The sequence below is a fragment of the Equus caballus genome, chromosome 1, assembly GCF_041296265.1.
Source record: "Equus caballus isolate H_3958 breed thoroughbred chromosome 1, TB-T2T, whole genome shotgun sequence".
Classification (NCBI taxonomy): Eukaryota; Metazoa; Chordata; class Mammalia; order Perissodactyla; family Equidae; genus Equus; species Equus caballus.
The window spans coordinates 29926840-29945053 of record NC_091684.1 but is presented as its reverse complement, the minus strand read 5'-3'; the positions used below and the strand labels follow the sequence as shown (position 1 = coordinate 29945053).

At 48.0% G+C, this 18214-nt stretch overlaps 1 protein-coding gene across 7 annotated transcripts in view; it reads left to right on the top strand.

Annotated features, from left to right (window-relative positions):
• PAX2 (paired box 2) overlaps nucleotides 1-18214 on the top strand; it is a 91938-nt gene that overhangs the window by 26682 nt on the left and 47042 nt on the right. For all 7 annotated transcript variants that reach the window (XM_023640878.2, XM_023640850.2, XM_023640858.2 and 4 more), the window contains exon 5: nucleotides 17625-17710. In XM_023640878.2, coding sequence (XP_023496646.1) covers nucleotides 17625-17710 — 86 coding nt within the window. The remainder of the gene's footprint in view (nucleotides 1-17624; nucleotides 17711-18214) is intronic.

Genomic DNA, 18214 nt, shown 5'->3' with positions numbered 1-18214 from the left:
TCCCTCTCCTCCTCCTTACTCAGGTTAGCTGGTTCGGGTTAGAAGGCCAATCTCAGTAGACTCTAATTGAAGAGTGAAGAGAATTTGATAAGATAAGGAGGGCCTTCCTTCCTCTAGGGACCAGTAGAGGTTTCGTGTTCCCCCACTCCACGCTGCTTCACTAGGGCAGGCCGCCCTCCACTGAATCTGACTGTCTGGCCTGTGGGAGAGCCAGAGCGAAGGAGGTATCCCCCAGGCTGACACTTGGGTTCCTTTCCCCAGTCACCATGGGCCTGGGAGGGACAGTCCAACAGAGCCCCGATGAGAGAGGAAGAGAAAGTAGAAGAAAGATGGCTGAAGACGGGAGAAGAGAAGTGAGAGCCACATGTGACTGACACCGACCAGCCCCAGCTAAAGCTTGTTTTTGGCCACAGAAATGCACTGAGTGGGTGTGTTGGGAAGGGGGTTCTTCTTTCATCAGAAAAGAGCCTCCGAAGCCTTTTAGCCAGTCTGTTGGGCTGAGCACTCAGCTCTCTGCAGGGGGTACAGCCCTGGTTCAGGTCCAGCTCCTCCTAGAAGTCAGGTTCACCCCCACTCTTACGCCCCCTGCCCTCCCATCCCAGCACATACACTTCGCCTCTTCTCTCCTCCCCCCCCCCCCCCCCCCACTTTCCCTTAACTTGGCTTCAACTAGGTAATTCCTGTCCCCAGGGAGACAGGCGGGAGGGCAGTGCAGCCTCCTTAGGAGCTGACCTCCCAGGGTGGGTACAAAAAAAAGTTGAGAGAAATTCATTTCATGGCCAGTGGCTGCTGAGAAAAGGCAATTCTAGCATACGAATGTGATAAATGTTAACTGAGCATTAATCGCATTAAAGAGGGCCCTATAAACTTTTCATTTCTAATTAAATTCATCCAGTGATGCTGCCCAAGCGAGTACTCTGGGCCTTTGTTTATGTGGAAAATTAAAATGCAAATACAATGGGATTTATTTCCAGGAGTGGAGTGATGGGCTGGCCCCTCTGGCTACTGGTCTCCAGGACTGTCAGGCCAGGTAACTGCTTCTTTGGAGGTGCTGTCCCCCTTGGGACACATTCTGGTGTGGAGGGAGAGGCCAGAGTTCAAGGTCAAATAGAGTTAGAATGAGGAGAAAGTGTGGAAAGAATGAAAGAGAAGGAGAAAAAGGCAACAGATGATCCAGAAATAGGGGGAAGCATTGTCCTGGTTTCCCACCTTCCTCCTCCAACTCACACCTCTAGGAGAAAAGCCCCCAAACCTTTCTTATGAATAATGCCATCGCAAGCCTCCTCTGCAGCTCTGGGATGAAGGGTGTGTGTGGGAGGGAGGATTTGGAGGAAGCAGCCCTGCCAGGCATATATGGGCCTGCTCCTAAAAGAACCGAGCGGTCATCAGCAGGGAGGGCTCAGGGCCTGGATTTATCTCCAGCAGTTTGAGGGTCAGCTGCTGTCCACATCTTGGTTTTACTGGCTCTTCCTGCCAGTGCCAAGCGGCATTGACACAGGGCAGTGGAGCATAGAGGCACAAACCGAGGACGCCGTGCATGCACGCCTGCACGCACACAGCCTTCTTGCACGTAGGGAGAGCTGGTCACTCATAAGAATAAACAAATATCCCTTGCGGGGAGTCTTTTAGTGTCATGATGCCTTTGATAAAAGTGGTAACCCTAAATACTATTGAATGGAACAATCTAAAGTTCCTCTTTACCAAAACATAAATTAAGTCGAGTGGAGAGAAAACCTGGGTAAGAAAAATCATTTGGGTATGTCAGTAAAGGCACTGAAAGATCGCTGTGCTGCTCTGTGGATAAGGAAGTTGTAAATAGCATTAAAAAGTAGAGAGGGAAAGAAAATGGAGGTAGGAGAGATGACAAAAGGCAGAGCACTAAATCACAAATAGGGGTACAAGTACAAAGTCACAAGCCAGATTTATGCCAAGCTTTGCAAAATCTACAGCTTGGACTGACGCTACGTAGAGATACCAGGCGCACAGGCATGCAGGCATCCGGAGCCGTGTCAGCGTGAAGAGGGTGGATTGGCCACAACGTGGGCTCTCTGTGCCAGACACTGGGGCTGATCCCTCAGCTCCACCGTGCAGGGATCTGATCCAGCAGAGTTCTCTAGGCAGTCAAGGATACAGTCTCGTAAGGTTTTTTAAAGGTTTTCGAGCAAGCGAGTCTCTTGTGAGCTGGGTCTGCGTTCCAATGGCTCTCCAAGGTAGCCACCCATTCCCAGAATGGAGTCTGCTTGACCAGTTTTGTCAAATAACTGCCACCCCTGCCCTCTTTAGTCTGTTTTCTTGTGGGTTCTTCTTTTCCTCTGTAGTGTTCGCTTATGTCTCTTGGAAATGCAGGAGCGCTTGCTGACAGACAGGTTAATGACTCTGGCAACTCCCAAACATCTGGATGAAAACCAAAACCTTTAGTCAATCATCTATAAAGGTTGTCGATGTGACGCCAAATATCTGGCAATTTAAAGACATCCACATAATTGATTGAATCTCTTAGTTTTTATCCAGGCACGGCATCCACACCCATTATCATTTCATTGAGAAACACCTATTTTCAGAGGAAAATAGTCTGGAAATAAAGTGTTGTGGTTAGAAAGCATCTTTGAGGCATTTGAATCTCATTTCTGGTTTGAAGGGAGGCTGAGCTCGGCCCAAAAGACAAGTGGAGAGCTGATACTTAGAGCATTTAGGATCTGAACAAACACAGCTGAGGGACACTTTCCCCTGAAAGTTGGTGGGAGGAAAAATCACTTTGTCCAAATAAGCTTAAGCTGTTGGTTAGGCCCAGTTCCGTTAGGGAAGCCACTTGGCCATCTTAAAGGAGAATCTCAGGGTTCTTAGTAGATATGGTCTTTCATTCGTTTATTCTTTCATTCATCCATTCAGAAAACCTTTGCTAAGTACCTGCCATGTGCCAGACAGTTCACATAAACCTATATTAATGGTTTGCCAGAGTTTGAATCTAGCTTCCCTCCTCAGTGACTGTGTGGTTATGGGTAAATGTCATCTACTCTCTGGACCTCGGTTTCTTCACTCATCCAATGTGGGGATGATCTCTCTCATAGGTTCACATGAGGGTTATATGAATTAATCCACATGAACTTGCTTAGAACTGCACCTAGCAGATATCAAGAGCTCCACAAATGTTGGTTATTATTATAGTAATAGTAATCGTCAAGTGTATATATCTGGTTATGTATCCATGTCAGTGTGTGTGAGTTCTGGCTTGTGTGTGCATAAACATTGAACTCTTTTAAATAAAAAAGCTGGAGGAGCCAAAAGGATATTGTGTGAACAGAATTATGTATCATGACTGCCTGTGAGAATTATGGTCCACTATGAGCCCAGCTGGATTTAGGAAGGGAGGCTGGTTTGTGTATATCCAGGAAAAAACCCCTCTATGACTCAGTTATCTGACCATTGAACAGAATTAGTCAGATAATTGCCCCCTTTGTCCACTTTGAGAGCCCAGTCTCTGCGTGTGTCTGTGTGTGTGTATAGGGGTGTGTGTGTGTGTGAACTTCATGTGGCTGCACCTTCTTCTCTGGAATAAGCCCGCTGTTGCTCGAAGACTTGAAGGTTGTCGTTCTCTGGGATTCACAGCGTTTTCATGGGTTGCGATGCTTTGCATTTTGTAGTTTTTTTAAAGATAAAATGAAACAGTGATGGAAAAAATCCTTATTCAATGAGTTTGAAGGGTTCTCTGATTCTTTAATGTCATAGAGGGGAGAGAAGGGAGAGGAAAACAGGAAGAGAGGGGAAGAGAGGAGAGAAAATGGAGATAAGACAAAGGATGAAGAAAGACGAGAGGAAGAAGCGAGCAAATATTTGACAAATTCAAACCAAATCTGTCTGCTACTGTCTCACATATCTGGATAGACCAGGGAATTTTGGGAGGTTGATGATCATTGCAGTTACTTCCATTGTAAAGGATAAAAGATTTTTTGTTGTTGTTGTTGTTTGTGTTTCTTTGAGGAAGACTAGCCCTGAGCTAACTGCTGCCAATCCTCTTTTTTGCTGAGAAAGACTGGCCCAGAGCTAACATCCGTGCCCATCTTTCTCTACTTTATATGTCGGGCGCCTACCACAGCATGGCCTGCCAAGTGATGCCATGTCCGCACCCGGGATCCAAACCGGCGAACCCCAGGCCGCCGAAGCAGAACGTGCACACTTAACTGCTGAGCCACTGGGCCGGCCCCTAGAATAAAAGATTTTAAGAAAAAAATTTAGGAGAAAAATTTACTTTGGGCTTAATGTATTCAATGCTATGGCTTAAAGTAACTAGACAACCACAAATTCTCCTACTTCCTCTGTGCCCAACAAGAGTGGAGACGAAAACCAGTCTCCCATATTCACGATGATGTGTCCTGGCTCCCCATCTTTAATAGGAAAGCCCATGGGGTGAGACTGAGGCCCAAGTTCTCCCCACCGCTTCGACTTAGTTAGGTCACCAAGTTCAGCTCAAGGGACTTCCATAAGATCTACACCCAAATGCCTTGACCTTCCCTTATCTGATTCCTTTCTTAACCCTTCCTTAGTCCCTAAATTTAACACCTAGATTCCACTATTCTTCATTTACACCTATTAGCTGATAAAGGTCCTGACTTTTTAAATTAGAAAATAAATATTTTAAATGAGCCAAATTTGAATCCTGAGATCTTAATCATGCTTAAAATTTTTTAATAAGTGTAAAATGTGTAAGGGCCACCATTTTCCTTTCTGCCTATTCATCACCACGGGGCTGGATGCAGCCCTCTGTATGGAGGTGGACAGTGGTGAACTCTGTCAAGCCCAGCCTCTGCCATTGTCCAAATGGACCAGAAGGTCAAGAAGAGAACTAACCCCTGTCCCCATCTGATTGCCCCTACCTGACTGTAGTTTTTGCACTTCTCTGCTTAAATCACACACACCCCCCTTGATTTATCACAGGATTTTATGTACATCAGCACTTATGTGGACATGTTTGTGTGCATGAATAGACCAATCTTTTGGCTGCTTTACTTGGTAAGCCTTATATATTCATAATAATAATATGGCTAACAAGTGCTTGCTGCAGTAGGAACTGTTATAAGCATGTTGCATGTGTTAATTGATTTAAGCCTCATAAACAACCCCATAGGGCTTTATAGGATTGTTTCTAGATGAGGTAAGTGGAGTACAGAGAAGTTAAGTAACTTGCTCGGGTCACAGGCTAAGTAGCCGAACTAGGATTTGAACCCAGGCAGTACTGGCTCTAACACTCATGTGCTTATCCACTAGTCCATACCTCACATCAACTTTTGATCAAAGGAAGTGCAGGCGTGCACCCCCTCTTGGGGAGCTCTGTATATTTTGCAGTCTCATGGCCGGCGATGTGTTCATACATTTACTTACAAGCTCAGAACCAAGACCCTGCACCCCAGTAGAAAGTCATGTCTAGCACGTGTTCCTCTGCTCTTCCATGGTGTGTGTGTGTGTGGCCCAGTGAGTGCTGAGCCACAGGGTCTGGGGATACTGGGAAGGAGGAAGATGCAGATGGCCAGACCGACAGAGTAGAACAAACTGGGGATTCTTGGAACTAGAGTTCACGTTGTTATTCCCATTGGAATTGGGGAGTTTGCTCCCGTCCAACCTCCTCTAGCTCTATCAGTGATCTAGACTCCCCACAGGCATAGGGTTTGGCCTAGGGCTTAACTCTCCAAATTAGGCAGATGTAGGGAGGGTAGCAACAGGACCTGTGTCAGTGTGGTGAGGTCAGAACTGTTTTGTCAAGCAGGGGCAGTTGGCTTCCAAGACAAATAGAACTGTGCATTTGGTCATCAACAAGAAATTTGTCCTGTGTCTCTAAAATCTTCCTTCTAGAAAGAAGTAGTGCAAATGACCAAGCCAGAGTAGCTGAAAAAGCTAAAGGATGGGCCCTCTCACCCACAACCACACGGAGAAAGCAATTACCGAATCATACACCACCACCCAGATCTAGCATCATTACTCAGCCCACATCACCAAGGAGACACCCATTAACCTAATCTCTGAGACATACATTATGAAAAAAAAGATGCTGATATGATCAACGAACACAATAACTCAAAGCAGAAACACAGACATTGCCAGCAAACAATACTCAAATTCCTCCAACTCGGTGTTACACCAAGTGCAGTCACCTCGATACAATGCTACCAAACACTGAGTAACAAACTGTAAGCCAGCTGCCTGGAATGCCTTGCACAATGCGATACACAGTAACACCCAACACAATTCAAACTCTCCATCCCACAGGCACACCCATACACAAAGGCTGAGATCATGTGGCCACCTGAGTGGTGGTAAACACCGGTCCGACACACACAGAGATGGAGCCAGCAGTACAACACCCAGCCCTCTGCATGCCCAGCAGGAAATGGTCACAGCTGCAGCCTCCCTGATCCCCAAGCACAGCGCAGCCTGCAAGGAAGCAGCAGCACCATCCTGGTTCTCCAGCAGGTGGATGTGTCCAGACCATCACCTCCAATAGGGCCTCCGGGCGCTCGTTGCTAGTAAGAGAGTAAACTGTCCCCTGAGCCTGCTTCCTGAGACAGGACAAATCAGCTCTCTCCTGGTTGGGGTTTAATAAGACTACGCCGTTACTGAAAATGACAGAGCTCCAGGGATGGAGAGAAAGGTGGGGCTGGGCTGGAAAGGGGCTCGCCAAGCTGGGAGCAGGAATTCCCCTTCCTCCACCAAGCCCTGCCTTCTGCGGCCACTCCAGAGCCGAAGCCCTCTTGCTGGGTGTTCACTGAGTATCGATTCAGTCTGCAAGCAATTTTAATATTTCTTCAGGGACTTTCCAGCAACAGCACAAGTCATTAATTCACCCTCCCAAATTGCTTATTCAATAGCAGGAACATGGCTCCTGAATAAAGTCCCAGAATTTATGTGACTCGCACGAGTCAGGAGGTCAAACAACTGTTATGGAGCGAAGTTAAAAATCCAAATAAAATATTGACACTTTTTTGGGGAAGGGGGGGGGGAAGTAAAGGTATTTAAAATAGGTTTTTGTTGCAATGCCCCCAGGATAAAGAATGGAAGGAGACTGAAGACAAGTTGGAGTTTATAAAATCAATGGAATTTATTGTACATCTACTTGGCATTTAATAATTCTCTCATTTCCACGTCCCCCCCACCCCCACCCCACCCTGGCCATAGACAGAAAGATACACAGGTATACAAATGCACATTTATGCGCATCAATACTGGTGCACAGACCAATATAAAAACACAGTTGTGATGTGAGCATCTCAAATATCCTGAAAAGGAACAGCGATGAGTGTGGAGTCATGTATGACTGTGGCTTACATATTTGACAGAAATAGGTATAACTGGGCAGAGATTCATGAAGTAGGTTTTGATAAATCTATCCAGTCTTATAAATCTTGGATCAATGCATTAGAGCAGACATGAATATAAAGATATGCTAATTGTAGGAATAGTTTCTAGAAACAGAAATGGAGAAACACATCTGTATGCAGTATCACCACACAATCATGTGCAAGATTTGGAAACTAGATAGATAGATGGATGGATGGATGGATGCATAGATAGATGGATGGATAGACAGATAGATGGATGGATGGATAGATAGATAGATAGATAGATAGATGGATAGATGATAGATAAATAGATGGATGGATGGATGGATGGATAGATAGATGGATAGATAGATGATAGATGGATGGATAGACAGATAGATGGATGGATGGATAGATAGACAGATAAATGGATAGATGATAGATGGATGGATAGATAGATAAATAGATGGATAGGTAGATGGATGGATGGATGGATGAATGGATAGATAGATAGATATAGGGAATTTGGAAAATCTAACCCCCAAACCTACAAATGCATATAAAATACACTGAAACCATAGCCACTTAACCTAAAATTGAGATTCATTTGTAACACAGACATGATGCTTATCAAATACAACTGTGGCACGTGCACAGAAGAGGGGCAGCGGTTTGAGTCACAGCCACAGGCAATCTCTGCTCGTTGTCTGCATATACATTTGCTCAGTTGTCCAGATCATGGATGTGAAAAGACTGAAGGAAAAATTTGTTCCTGCCCAAATACATAAGAAACACAAAGAACTATTAATATAGAAATTTCCAGAAGAGGTAATATGATTAAGCCTATAAGACATTGGAGTCACAGGCCTGGACCCAAAGTCTGGCTCCAGTGCTATTAAGCATGTGACTTTGGGCAGGTTGCTTAGCCTCTCTGTGGTCTCCTTGGTAAAACAGAGAACATGCCTATTTGACAGGGTCGTAGTTGGGATTTGAATGAGAAAATGCACTTGTTACAATACCTGTCTCATAGTGAATATGAAATAATTAATAATTATTACTTTTACTATTATTATATGCAGCTCTTCTATTCAGGCCCAGTTTCTCATAGATTAGACCACCTGTTCTTGAATACGACTGACTTTTCTATCCAGTGATTAGCAGCATGGGTTCTGGAGTCAAGCTCCCAGTTTTAAATCCTGGCTCTGCTACTTAACAGCTGTGCAACATTGGGCAAGTTACTTAACTTCTCTGAGCCTCAGTTCCACATCTGTAGAAAAGGGATAAAAATCTTCATAAGAAGTTGTGAGAAATAAATTAACCCATGTAAAGTGCTTAGCACAGTGCTTGGCACATAGCAAAAATATATTAGTTCACTATGGCCCTTACAATTATGTTATTATTATTACTAATAATAACACTCATTTGTTATTCAATAAGTAGGGTTTATTTGGGGTGTTTTTGAGGAAGATTAGCCCTGAGCTAATGTCCTCGATGATCCTCCTCTTTTTTGCTAAGGAAGATCAGCCCTGAGTTAATATTCATGCCCATCTTCCTTTACTTTATATGGGGGACGTCTGCCACAGCATGGCTTGACAGGGGGTGCATAGGTTCACTCTGAGGATTCCATCCGGTGAATGGAAGCAGAATGTGTGAACTTAACCACTGCACCACCGGGCTGGTCCGTCACCAAATAGTTTTTAAGTCCTTACATTGTGGCAGGTACTGTTGCCAGGTGCTGGAAATACAATGGTGGGAAAAAGAGGCAAGACATCTGCCCTGGTAGAACTCAGAGTCTAGGGGAGGATTCTGTGTGAACTGAGAAAGCAAGAAAACAAGGTTTTAGCTCTGCGCCAGAGCCTGAGGGGAAGAGGGGAACAGAGAGGAATAGATCGGAAAGCCAGGGTGGTGCCAGATTGGGAAAGATTTTGAAGGCCAGGCTGAGGAATTTTGAATTTATCCTGTAGGCAATGGGAAGCCATTGTAAGGTTCAGCCACATCCCCTTCTTTCCGGAGGAGACAGAGGGAGACCATAGGTTGGTTTTGAATACTGGTGTAACTAGGTGGGAGGTGGGAGGGGCTAGAGGCTGGGAGGCCAGGCCCTCGCCAGCAGGCCCCACCTCTGCTGCAGCTGGGGGGCCCTTCCCCCAGGCTTCCTTACGCTTGTAGAGGGAGGTGCGCATGCCTGAGGAGAGGTAGGAGGATGGGCAGACAGGATTTCTCCCAGCGCTGAGTCTACAGCAGCACCCCTTCACCATCATCGTCTCAGGCCGTCTTCTCGCCTCGGGAGCCTCCCAGCCAGGACCGTGGGTGGACAGCTGGTGGACCCCAGCTCTAGCCTGGAAGCCCTGACAGATGAGGGCAGGGCCGGTGGTGAGAGGATCTAGTCTGGTCACGCTCTGGGCTTGGCATGCACTGCAGACTGGTTTCCAAATGGTTAGTTAAACACATTGCCCCTTAATTTTTAAACCTATGCATATCTTGAAGTTAAATCAATCCATATGCTTACCATTCATCATATAAACCATCACTATTGCCCCCTTGGGCCAGCCCCATGGCCCATCTAGCCTGGTAAATTGTATCTGGCCTGGGCTCCCGGGGACACGTGGTGGAAGGATTATTGCCCTCAGTGCCAGTCTTAGAAGCCTAAATTGATGCAGAAAATATGCCTGGTATCTAAAGAACCCACTGGGAATCTATCCTCCTGGAATATACCAAAAAGTATTTTGAAGTTACATTTATTTTTAACCTGTAGTCTAGTTTCCACAGAGGAACTGAGAGCTTCTTGAATTTTGGTTACTGTGTCAGTTGGAGTCAGGATTAGCAGATGGGGGAAATGTGGATTGACAGAGGATGAGCAAGGAGCCTTCTTAACCAAGACTTTCTCCCAACTCTCACAACGATGCTTTTCTCACCCTCTGACTTACGCTAGTCTTCTCAAATGTTAGAGAGTTTGAGAATAATCTGGAGCATTTGCTTAAATAAAGATACCTGGGCCCCACTACCATCAGTGGGCCCCAGGGATCTGCATGTTAACAAGCACCTTGGGAGTTTCTAATGCATATGGTTCAAGGACAGTAGTTTGAGGACGCCCTTCTGCAGGCTTGTTAATAGGCTCTCCCTCTTGGAGCTCAGTTATGACCTCTGAGAAGCATCAAAACAGGCAGAGGCTCTTGGGAGGAGCTCTGCTACCTTTGGAATCTGTGTATTCCAGCCGCATCCTGCTACAGCCAGAGTGCAAGGTCCTGCCCCCAGCTCTGAAGAATGGCCTTCTCCTCATCAGTGGCCGTTCTCATGCACAGAACCCTGCCTGACATATGGGCACTTGTCCAGACTGAAACCTGCAGGGCGTGTGCGTGGGTGTGGGCAGACAACTCTAAACTCTGCACAAACTGCAAAGCGAGGAAAATGGTTCATGTGAAGCACTTCCAGGCTGCCAGTGGGAAGGGCAGGGTGGATGCTGTTTCCTCTGGGTTTCTAGCGGGAGGAGATAGTAAATTTCAGTTTTTCAGTTCCTGGATGTACAGTGGGGAGATTCCAGTTCCTTAGAGTTCTCAGGAGTAGGGAGAAGTAGGAACCATTTTGGGAGAGGCAAAATTTTCCTGAGTGATCTAGGATATCTCACTGGAGGTTCTGCCATGAAAAGTCTCCAGCCGTTTGTGTGGCTCTGACTTGCCTCGGGGCTGAGCCAGAGACATGTGCTTGGTGTAGGCAGCTCTCAAAGGCCTGAGCGGAAGCAATTACCTGCATTTGTTGGGCAAAATATCCTTTGTTGAAGCAAATATAGTTTTGTCTTCTGGAGTGAACCAGCGTATAATACCCAGGCAGCCTGAAGTCACTGGGAGAGGCTCCTCCCACCACTCGTCTCGCTCAGAGGGCAGTGGGGCCAGCTAGTCTGAAACATTCTCTACCCTGGGGTTCCTTTGATTTACCAAAGCAGGAAAGACTTTCCTCCCTATACCAGAGATTAAATATTTCCTGCAAAGACTCTGAAGTGGCCAATCTACCCCAGGACGATTTAAACTGATTTATACATGTATATGACACATGTATGTAGCTACTTGACTTCTTGCCACAAAGACCCTTTGAGCAAACCAATGATATGACCAGGCCTGGAGCCAGCCTGCTGCTCCACGGGGAAGTAATTCCAACGTGGAGAAGGCAGTCTGTTCTAGGCAGCTGGACAGGATTTCATGGGGACATGCTTGGGGATCCCATGTATATATCATATTGGCAACAGCTGGTCCCAGCAGGTGTTGTTACTCCCATTTTCTGGAGGGGAACACTGAAGCTCAGGGGGGCCCTTTATCCTTTGTTTCTCAGAACAAGAGACTGGAAATAGAATACGGGAGTTTGGATTCTGGGCTTTTGGGTATCTCTCTCCTTGAGCCAGTATAGCTTAGTGGTCAAGGGTATGGGCCCTACCTGAATTCAAACCCCAGATTTGCCATTTATTGAATGGGTGACCTTGGACAAATTATAATATGCCTTATCTGCAAAATGGGTTATGTGAGGATTAAGTAAACTATCTGAAGCATGGAACATTGCCTAGCACACTGTAAATATTTAGTAGACAATAGCTTTGATTACAGGAGCCTCTACTAAGGAAGCACTGCTCCTAGAAATCCTGAGCAGCGTAGTCCTGGAAATGCTGCCACCTAACTCTATCCAAGGTGAGCTGTCTGAGGTCACCTCAATGCTAATAGGACCTCTTCTTGTCTTCACCTCGGGGAGTTTTTGCACCCCATTTATTATCATATAATATAATGCAATATAATATCATACATAACATAACATAATATGATGGGTAGGTTAACTTGGAAACCCTGAGGCAGACTGTGGATGGATGGATAGATGAATAGATACATTTGTACTAAGTATACATACATTATATCATTCTATTGATTTGTAAAAAGTTCCCGGTCTGCCTGGCTGTAATGAGATTTTTGAACTTTGCGTGGCGATCAATGAGAGGAATATTATTGGCCTGGAGAATTGATATACCTGCTCTCAGTGGCTTGTTCTGCTCCCAGGCTGCCCCGGCCCCCCAGGTGTACGATTCCAGCAGACACTTAACCTTTTTTACAGTGTCATCAGGCTAAAAGGAATCTAATAGTGACACAGGACTTGTGCTCAGCACTCTGCCACTATTGCTTTCCTGTCACAAATAATTTATAGCCTTCTATTTCCATCCCTGAGCCTGTACCCCAGCCCTGCCTCCCGCTTTCCCCCAGCTCCCGGGAATCAATAAACTCACATAGGCACAGTGGGACTTCAGGGTGCACGGAGACAGACAGACAGACAAAGAGAGGGGAGATGGAGAGAGGGGCAGGGAAAGACAGAGGGCAGAGAGAGGCAGAGAATGAAACAAAACATGAAACACGGAGGGAGGAATCAGAGAAGGAGGCAGAGCGAGAGAGAGTAGAACCAGGAGAGGGTAAGAATGTGCCCAGCACCTTCTTACAATGTTCAGAGCGGCTCTGTTTCTTCACGAGTTTACCAAACTGTTCATAGAGACTCATTACGTGCTTTCCTTCTAACTCGCAGAGCTGATGAGACTGTTTGGCTCTCCAGCTTGGTGGGAGGCGGAGGCCTCCGGGGAGTTTAACAAAGAGGGAGTGACTTCACCTGCCTTGTCATCCTTCCCTCTGAAGCTCTGCCCCAGGCCCCTGGCATCTCTTAGGTCCTGAAGGAGCTGCTGCTCACACTGTGGATCCTCGCTCAGGCCCCCAGACAGAGGTCCCCAGTCTGTCTCCCTGAGAGTCTCTCTGATGCACCTTTTTTGGGGTCAGGCTGTGACACCTGCTGCTCTGTTTCCTGTCTTCTCAACGCTCTTCCCAGGGTCTCCGCAGCAGCTGCATTGACAAGGCTGCGGCAAATTGGGCTGAGAGGCCTCCTGCCTGCACCTGGCTCAGCCTCTACATAGAAAGCAGCCAGGCCTAGGGGTCACCCACAGGAATAATAACACCAGTAGTTATTGTTATAGCAGCATTTACTGAGCCAATCATCATACTAATCATTTTACGTGGATTATCCTATTTAATCCTCACCACAGTCCTAGGAAGTAGATAGTATTATTATCTCATTTTACAGATGAGGGAATAAGAAACTGCCAAGGGTTTCCCAGGCAATAAGTAACAGAGCTGGGACTCAGCCTGAGGCAGTCTGAGCCCAGAGCCTGCCCCTTCATCCCTTTGCTCTGCCCACAACCTTGTGGGAGACACCAAGTGCCTGGAGTGCCTGTGCTGGGCCCAGGCAAAGCCCTGGAAGGTCCTAGGAAAGGCGGGAGGAGAAGGAGCATCCCTGTGAAGGAAGGCGTGCTGGGAAGAGAAGTGGGGAGCAGGGACCCTGGCAGGAACAGCTTTCCATGGAAACGGGGAATGGCACCTCCCAGGCCCCAGTAGAGGGGCGCCTTTCAAAGCTCCCGACTGCACCCTCCCAGGATCCATATCCCAGGACTTGACTTTCCAAGCCAAACCTGCCTGCAGCCAGGGAGGCCATAGATGTGTCTGGCTGTCTTGTGGGGCCAAGAATGAAAAAGAATTGGAGGAGGAGGAAGAAGAACCCGGGGAAGGAGGCCAATGGGTGACCATCTGGTTTCCCCAATCCAGGTTCTTAAATTCCCTGAGATCAGCTCTGAGGATTGGCAAGTGCCCACCGCCTGGGGGGCATTGATGGACACCAAGAGCATTAGTAACTCACAGCAGACACCCTGCCCAGCTCCTCTCCCATGCACCACCAAGCTGCTGTCAGGGAGTAGTGATTTTCCATCACTTGCTGCCTCAGCTAAATCTGCACCAGCGCCCCAGGGGTCAGAGGTTCTGGGTAACAAAGACAGAAACTCCGCAAGGCCATCCAGTTGTCCATCTCACCCAGCCCCAGCCCTGGGGCTCCCTTAGTCCAGAGCCCATCAGCCCTGAAGCCAGAGCCACCCGCAGGCCCAGTGAGACCCCAGAAGCTTTTGCTGCAATGAATTAGGGGCAGTGGCTCTGAGCTGCTCAGCCTCCTTCTAGATTTTTTGTCTAGACCAGTCTACACTGCCCTTAGCTACTGTCTGGTGTTTCCCGTCGTGATCATGCTCCAAACCTTCCCCCTAACTCTTGAGAGATGACCTTCCCTTCTGCTTTGCTGAGAGACAAAGCTGTAAAAGCTCCTTTTCGAAGCTTTTGACCGTCTCCAAACATGCCCTCTCTGGCTAACTGCTCGCCCATGCCCTGCGTTCCATTCTCTCCTTGGTCTTTCTCTCGGAATCGTCTACGTTCTCTCAGGCAACTTCAGTCTCTCCCTCTTCACTGCTTCTTCCTCCTCAGCCTACAAACTTAAATCCAGGTCTTTCCTACTGTAAACAGCCTTCCCTCCACTCAGCTGCCAGTTCCGTCCTCTGGCTTCCATACTTTCCTCTTCTTTCCTTTTCTACAAATTTTTGAAGGCAATAGTCTACTTTCACTGCCTCCCTCTCCTCCTACTCACTCCCTAACCTCTTTCTGTCTGGCTCCTGCCTTGGTTGCTTTGTTGAGACCACTCTCCCAAGGTCACTGGTGGTCGCCAGAATTCCCAAATCTGTGCCTCTTCTTATTCCCAATTCCCTTCGATCTTTATGTCACCATTGATGCTGTGGATTATGTTCTCCTTCTGGAAATGTTCTTCTCCATCGACTTAGGTGAAACTGCCCGGTCCTGGTCCTGCCATTTCCTGTACAACCAATTCTGTCTCCTCTGCAAGGTCAGGTTCTTTTCCCAGCCTCTGAAAGTAGGTGTCCTCCGGTATCCGCTCCTTAGACCTCTTGTCCCTATCAACACCCGTTTCTCTGACAGTCTCTCAAATCCATATCTGCTGTGCCAGCTGGTGCATGGCCAGGCCCACCTGGATGCTACCCACCACCTCAAATGCTGCATGTCCCTCTTCCTGACAGTAGTACAAACCCCCAGCCTGGGGCCGACCCCGCGGCCGACTGGTTAAGTTCACACTCTCCGCTTCGGCGGCCCAGGGTTTCGCTGGTTCGAATCCTGGGCATGAACATGGCACCATTTATCAAGCCATGCTGAGGCGGCATCCCACATGCCACAACTAGAAGGACCCACAACTAAGAATATACAGCTGTGTACCGGGGGGCTTTGGGGAGAAAAAGGAAAAAAATAAAATCTTTAAAAAACAAACCAAAAAAGCCCCACCCGCCTTCCAGGTACACGGAATTGGGATTTTAGGGCCTTGGTCGACTCCAGTTAGTTGCCAAATTCTGGTCATCCTGCCTTGACGATGACTTGCAGATTCTTCCCTTTCTTTCCTGGGATCAGCCTGCGATGGCCTCCTGCGTGTGTGTTGCTTTACCAGGATCAGTTTGTACATGTCCCCTCTAGTTTAGAAGTCACTCGCGGCTTGAGACTCTCTAAACCTGGTTCCTATACGTTGAAGATGTATGACAAAGCAACAAAAAGCACACATTTTAGAGACTGACTTCTAACTCTCCTCTAACTGGCAGTGTGATCTCGAGTAAGCTACTTAACCTCTGTCAGCTCTGGTTTTCAGTCTGCAAAATGAGGATAATAGTATTTACTTTTGAGGTTGTGAGAATTAACAGTAGTATATGTAAATAATATAAATTGCGTATAATATTGGCACATAATAGATGCTCAATAAGTGGGAAATCACTCTCATCATTATCACTTCAGAGTTTGCAGCCTGACTTCCTCTTACTCCCTTACACTCCCCACCCTTCTGGCTGACCGGCCCAGGCGTTAACCCCTAACACAGCGTGCTCCCTCAGCATCCATGATCTGCTTCTACTCTCCTCCAGCACCTGCTTATAACCCCCTCCCCATGGCCTCTTTGTTCATCTTAGAATCATATTGCTTTTTACTGGGGAAGGAAACCTCAGAGATCCTGTAGTCCAGCCTCTTTACTTTATAGCTGAAGAAACTGAGGCCGGAAGTAGAATGATGAGCCCAAAGCTATGTAGCCACTTAATGGCAGTCAGAAGTCAGACTCAGGGCTGTGCGACCCAGTGCCCTCTCCACTACCCTCCGTGCCTCTGGTTCCTACGTGTCCATATATCTATATATCTATATATGGAGAGATATATATAGATATATATATATCAGTTCAGCCCTACTCTGCTTTGAAGATCTACATCAAGTTCTGCCTCCTCTGTCACTTCTTTCCTAATTCCCTCACCTACAAGGGGGCTGGTTCCTCCTCTGCCTCCTTTTGGCACTTCCTGCCTGGCCCCTTGGGTTACCTAGCTTCTTTGGGTGGCTGTCTTCCTTCCCCACAACTTCATTTCCAGCGCTGTGAGGCAGGGGCCTTATCTCTATTGCCTTTGTGAGTGCTCAGGTCCAGTCAGGGCTTGTGACTCACCTGGCTGGTGGAGGTGGACTTGGCTCACACGTCTCTCTGTGGGAGGAGCAACGCCCTGGGAAAAGTTGCTCCCAAGGGCACCTAATTTGACCAGTGGGTGGAGGAGCGTGTTCCTTGGTCCTGGCTGCAGGGTTGCTGGTCTTTTGCATCACTGAGCCCTGGGTCCTCCGGATCACTGGCACACAGGCTCACCCCCAGCCCTGGGATGTTTGGTCTGGGCCCCCATCCCCAAGAGTGAACAGGGAGGACAGTAGGCTTGTCACTTAGGCTGGTAAAGAAGCTGTGGTCCAAGTGAGACCTCAGAAAAGGAGGCCATCGGGCCAGTGGGCTGGACAGGGCTTTCACTTGTTTGAGACCACTAAATGGGCTCAAGAAGTTGTTCAGAGCCTCACACCTGGCAAGGGGAGACCATGTGATGTGTTGGAATCCTGGGGACAAAAGGTCACCTGTGACCCAGGCTTTCCCTGGCTACTTCTCTTTAGCACAGGAAGTGGGGACATCTTGCCTCCTCCCTCAACTCTGGAGGACTGTGATACAGTCCCAATCGGAAAGCCAGCTCCAAAACAATCTCCAGACCCAGGGAGTCCTGTTCCCAGGAGGAGATGTGTGTGGTTGAGGGGGCGAGGGTGGACAGCAAGTCACCAGGGCAGTCCCCACGCCCAGAAAGGGGAGGGATGCTGTGCTCCACTTGCTCTGCTGCCCCGATCCTTGCTACCAAAAATCACACTGCAATTCAGACAACGCACACGGCAGGACAGGATGCAGACAGCCTCCCCAGAGCTGCGCTACGCTGGATCCGCAGAGCCAACAGCGGGGAAGGCTCATGCTTTGCGGCAGGGGTGCAGGGAGCAGAGGGGTGAGGAAGGAGCTGAGGTGCTTGGAAGAGTTCCTCTGCAGGGCTGGGCTGGAGTTGGCTGGGGCAGGAGAGGGCATGTCATGTGTGATGCTGTTGCGATGCTGTTGCAGGATCATCCGGACCAAAGTTCAGCAGCCTTTCCACCCAACGCCGGATGGGGCTGGGACGGGAGTGACTGCCCCTGGCCACACCATTGGTAAGAGGGCTCAGGGAAGGGGGGAAGCTGGTCCCCACCTAGGAGACCTGGGAAACTCAGCTCCAGCCCCGGGAAATGCCCACCACCCACCTCTCTGAGGTCCAAGACCTGGTCGTTTACCCAATCTGTGCTCTCCCTGAGCCCCTAGAGGCTTGGTTCTCTGCCTCCATCCGCATCTCACAGCTGCTTCGCCTTGTCAGTCTGTGTCTCGCCTCTCTCTTTCTCTTTCTCTGTCTCTCTCCTCTCTTTCTCAGTCAGTATTTTTCCTTTAGCTCTTTTTCTCCTTCCCTAGCTTTGGTTTTTATCTGATTCTCTCTCTCTACCTGTCCCCGCCCTCTTTCATATCAACCTTCTTACTCCATTTTTATTTTCTTAATTTTAAAATTATCCGTCTCTCCCCTCCCCTCCCGCCCCCCCCCCCCCCCCCGCCGCCGCTTCTTCTCTCCCTTTCCTTCCTCTCTCTGCCTATCCCTTTCTCTTTTCTTCTCTCTGTAGGTGCGGCTC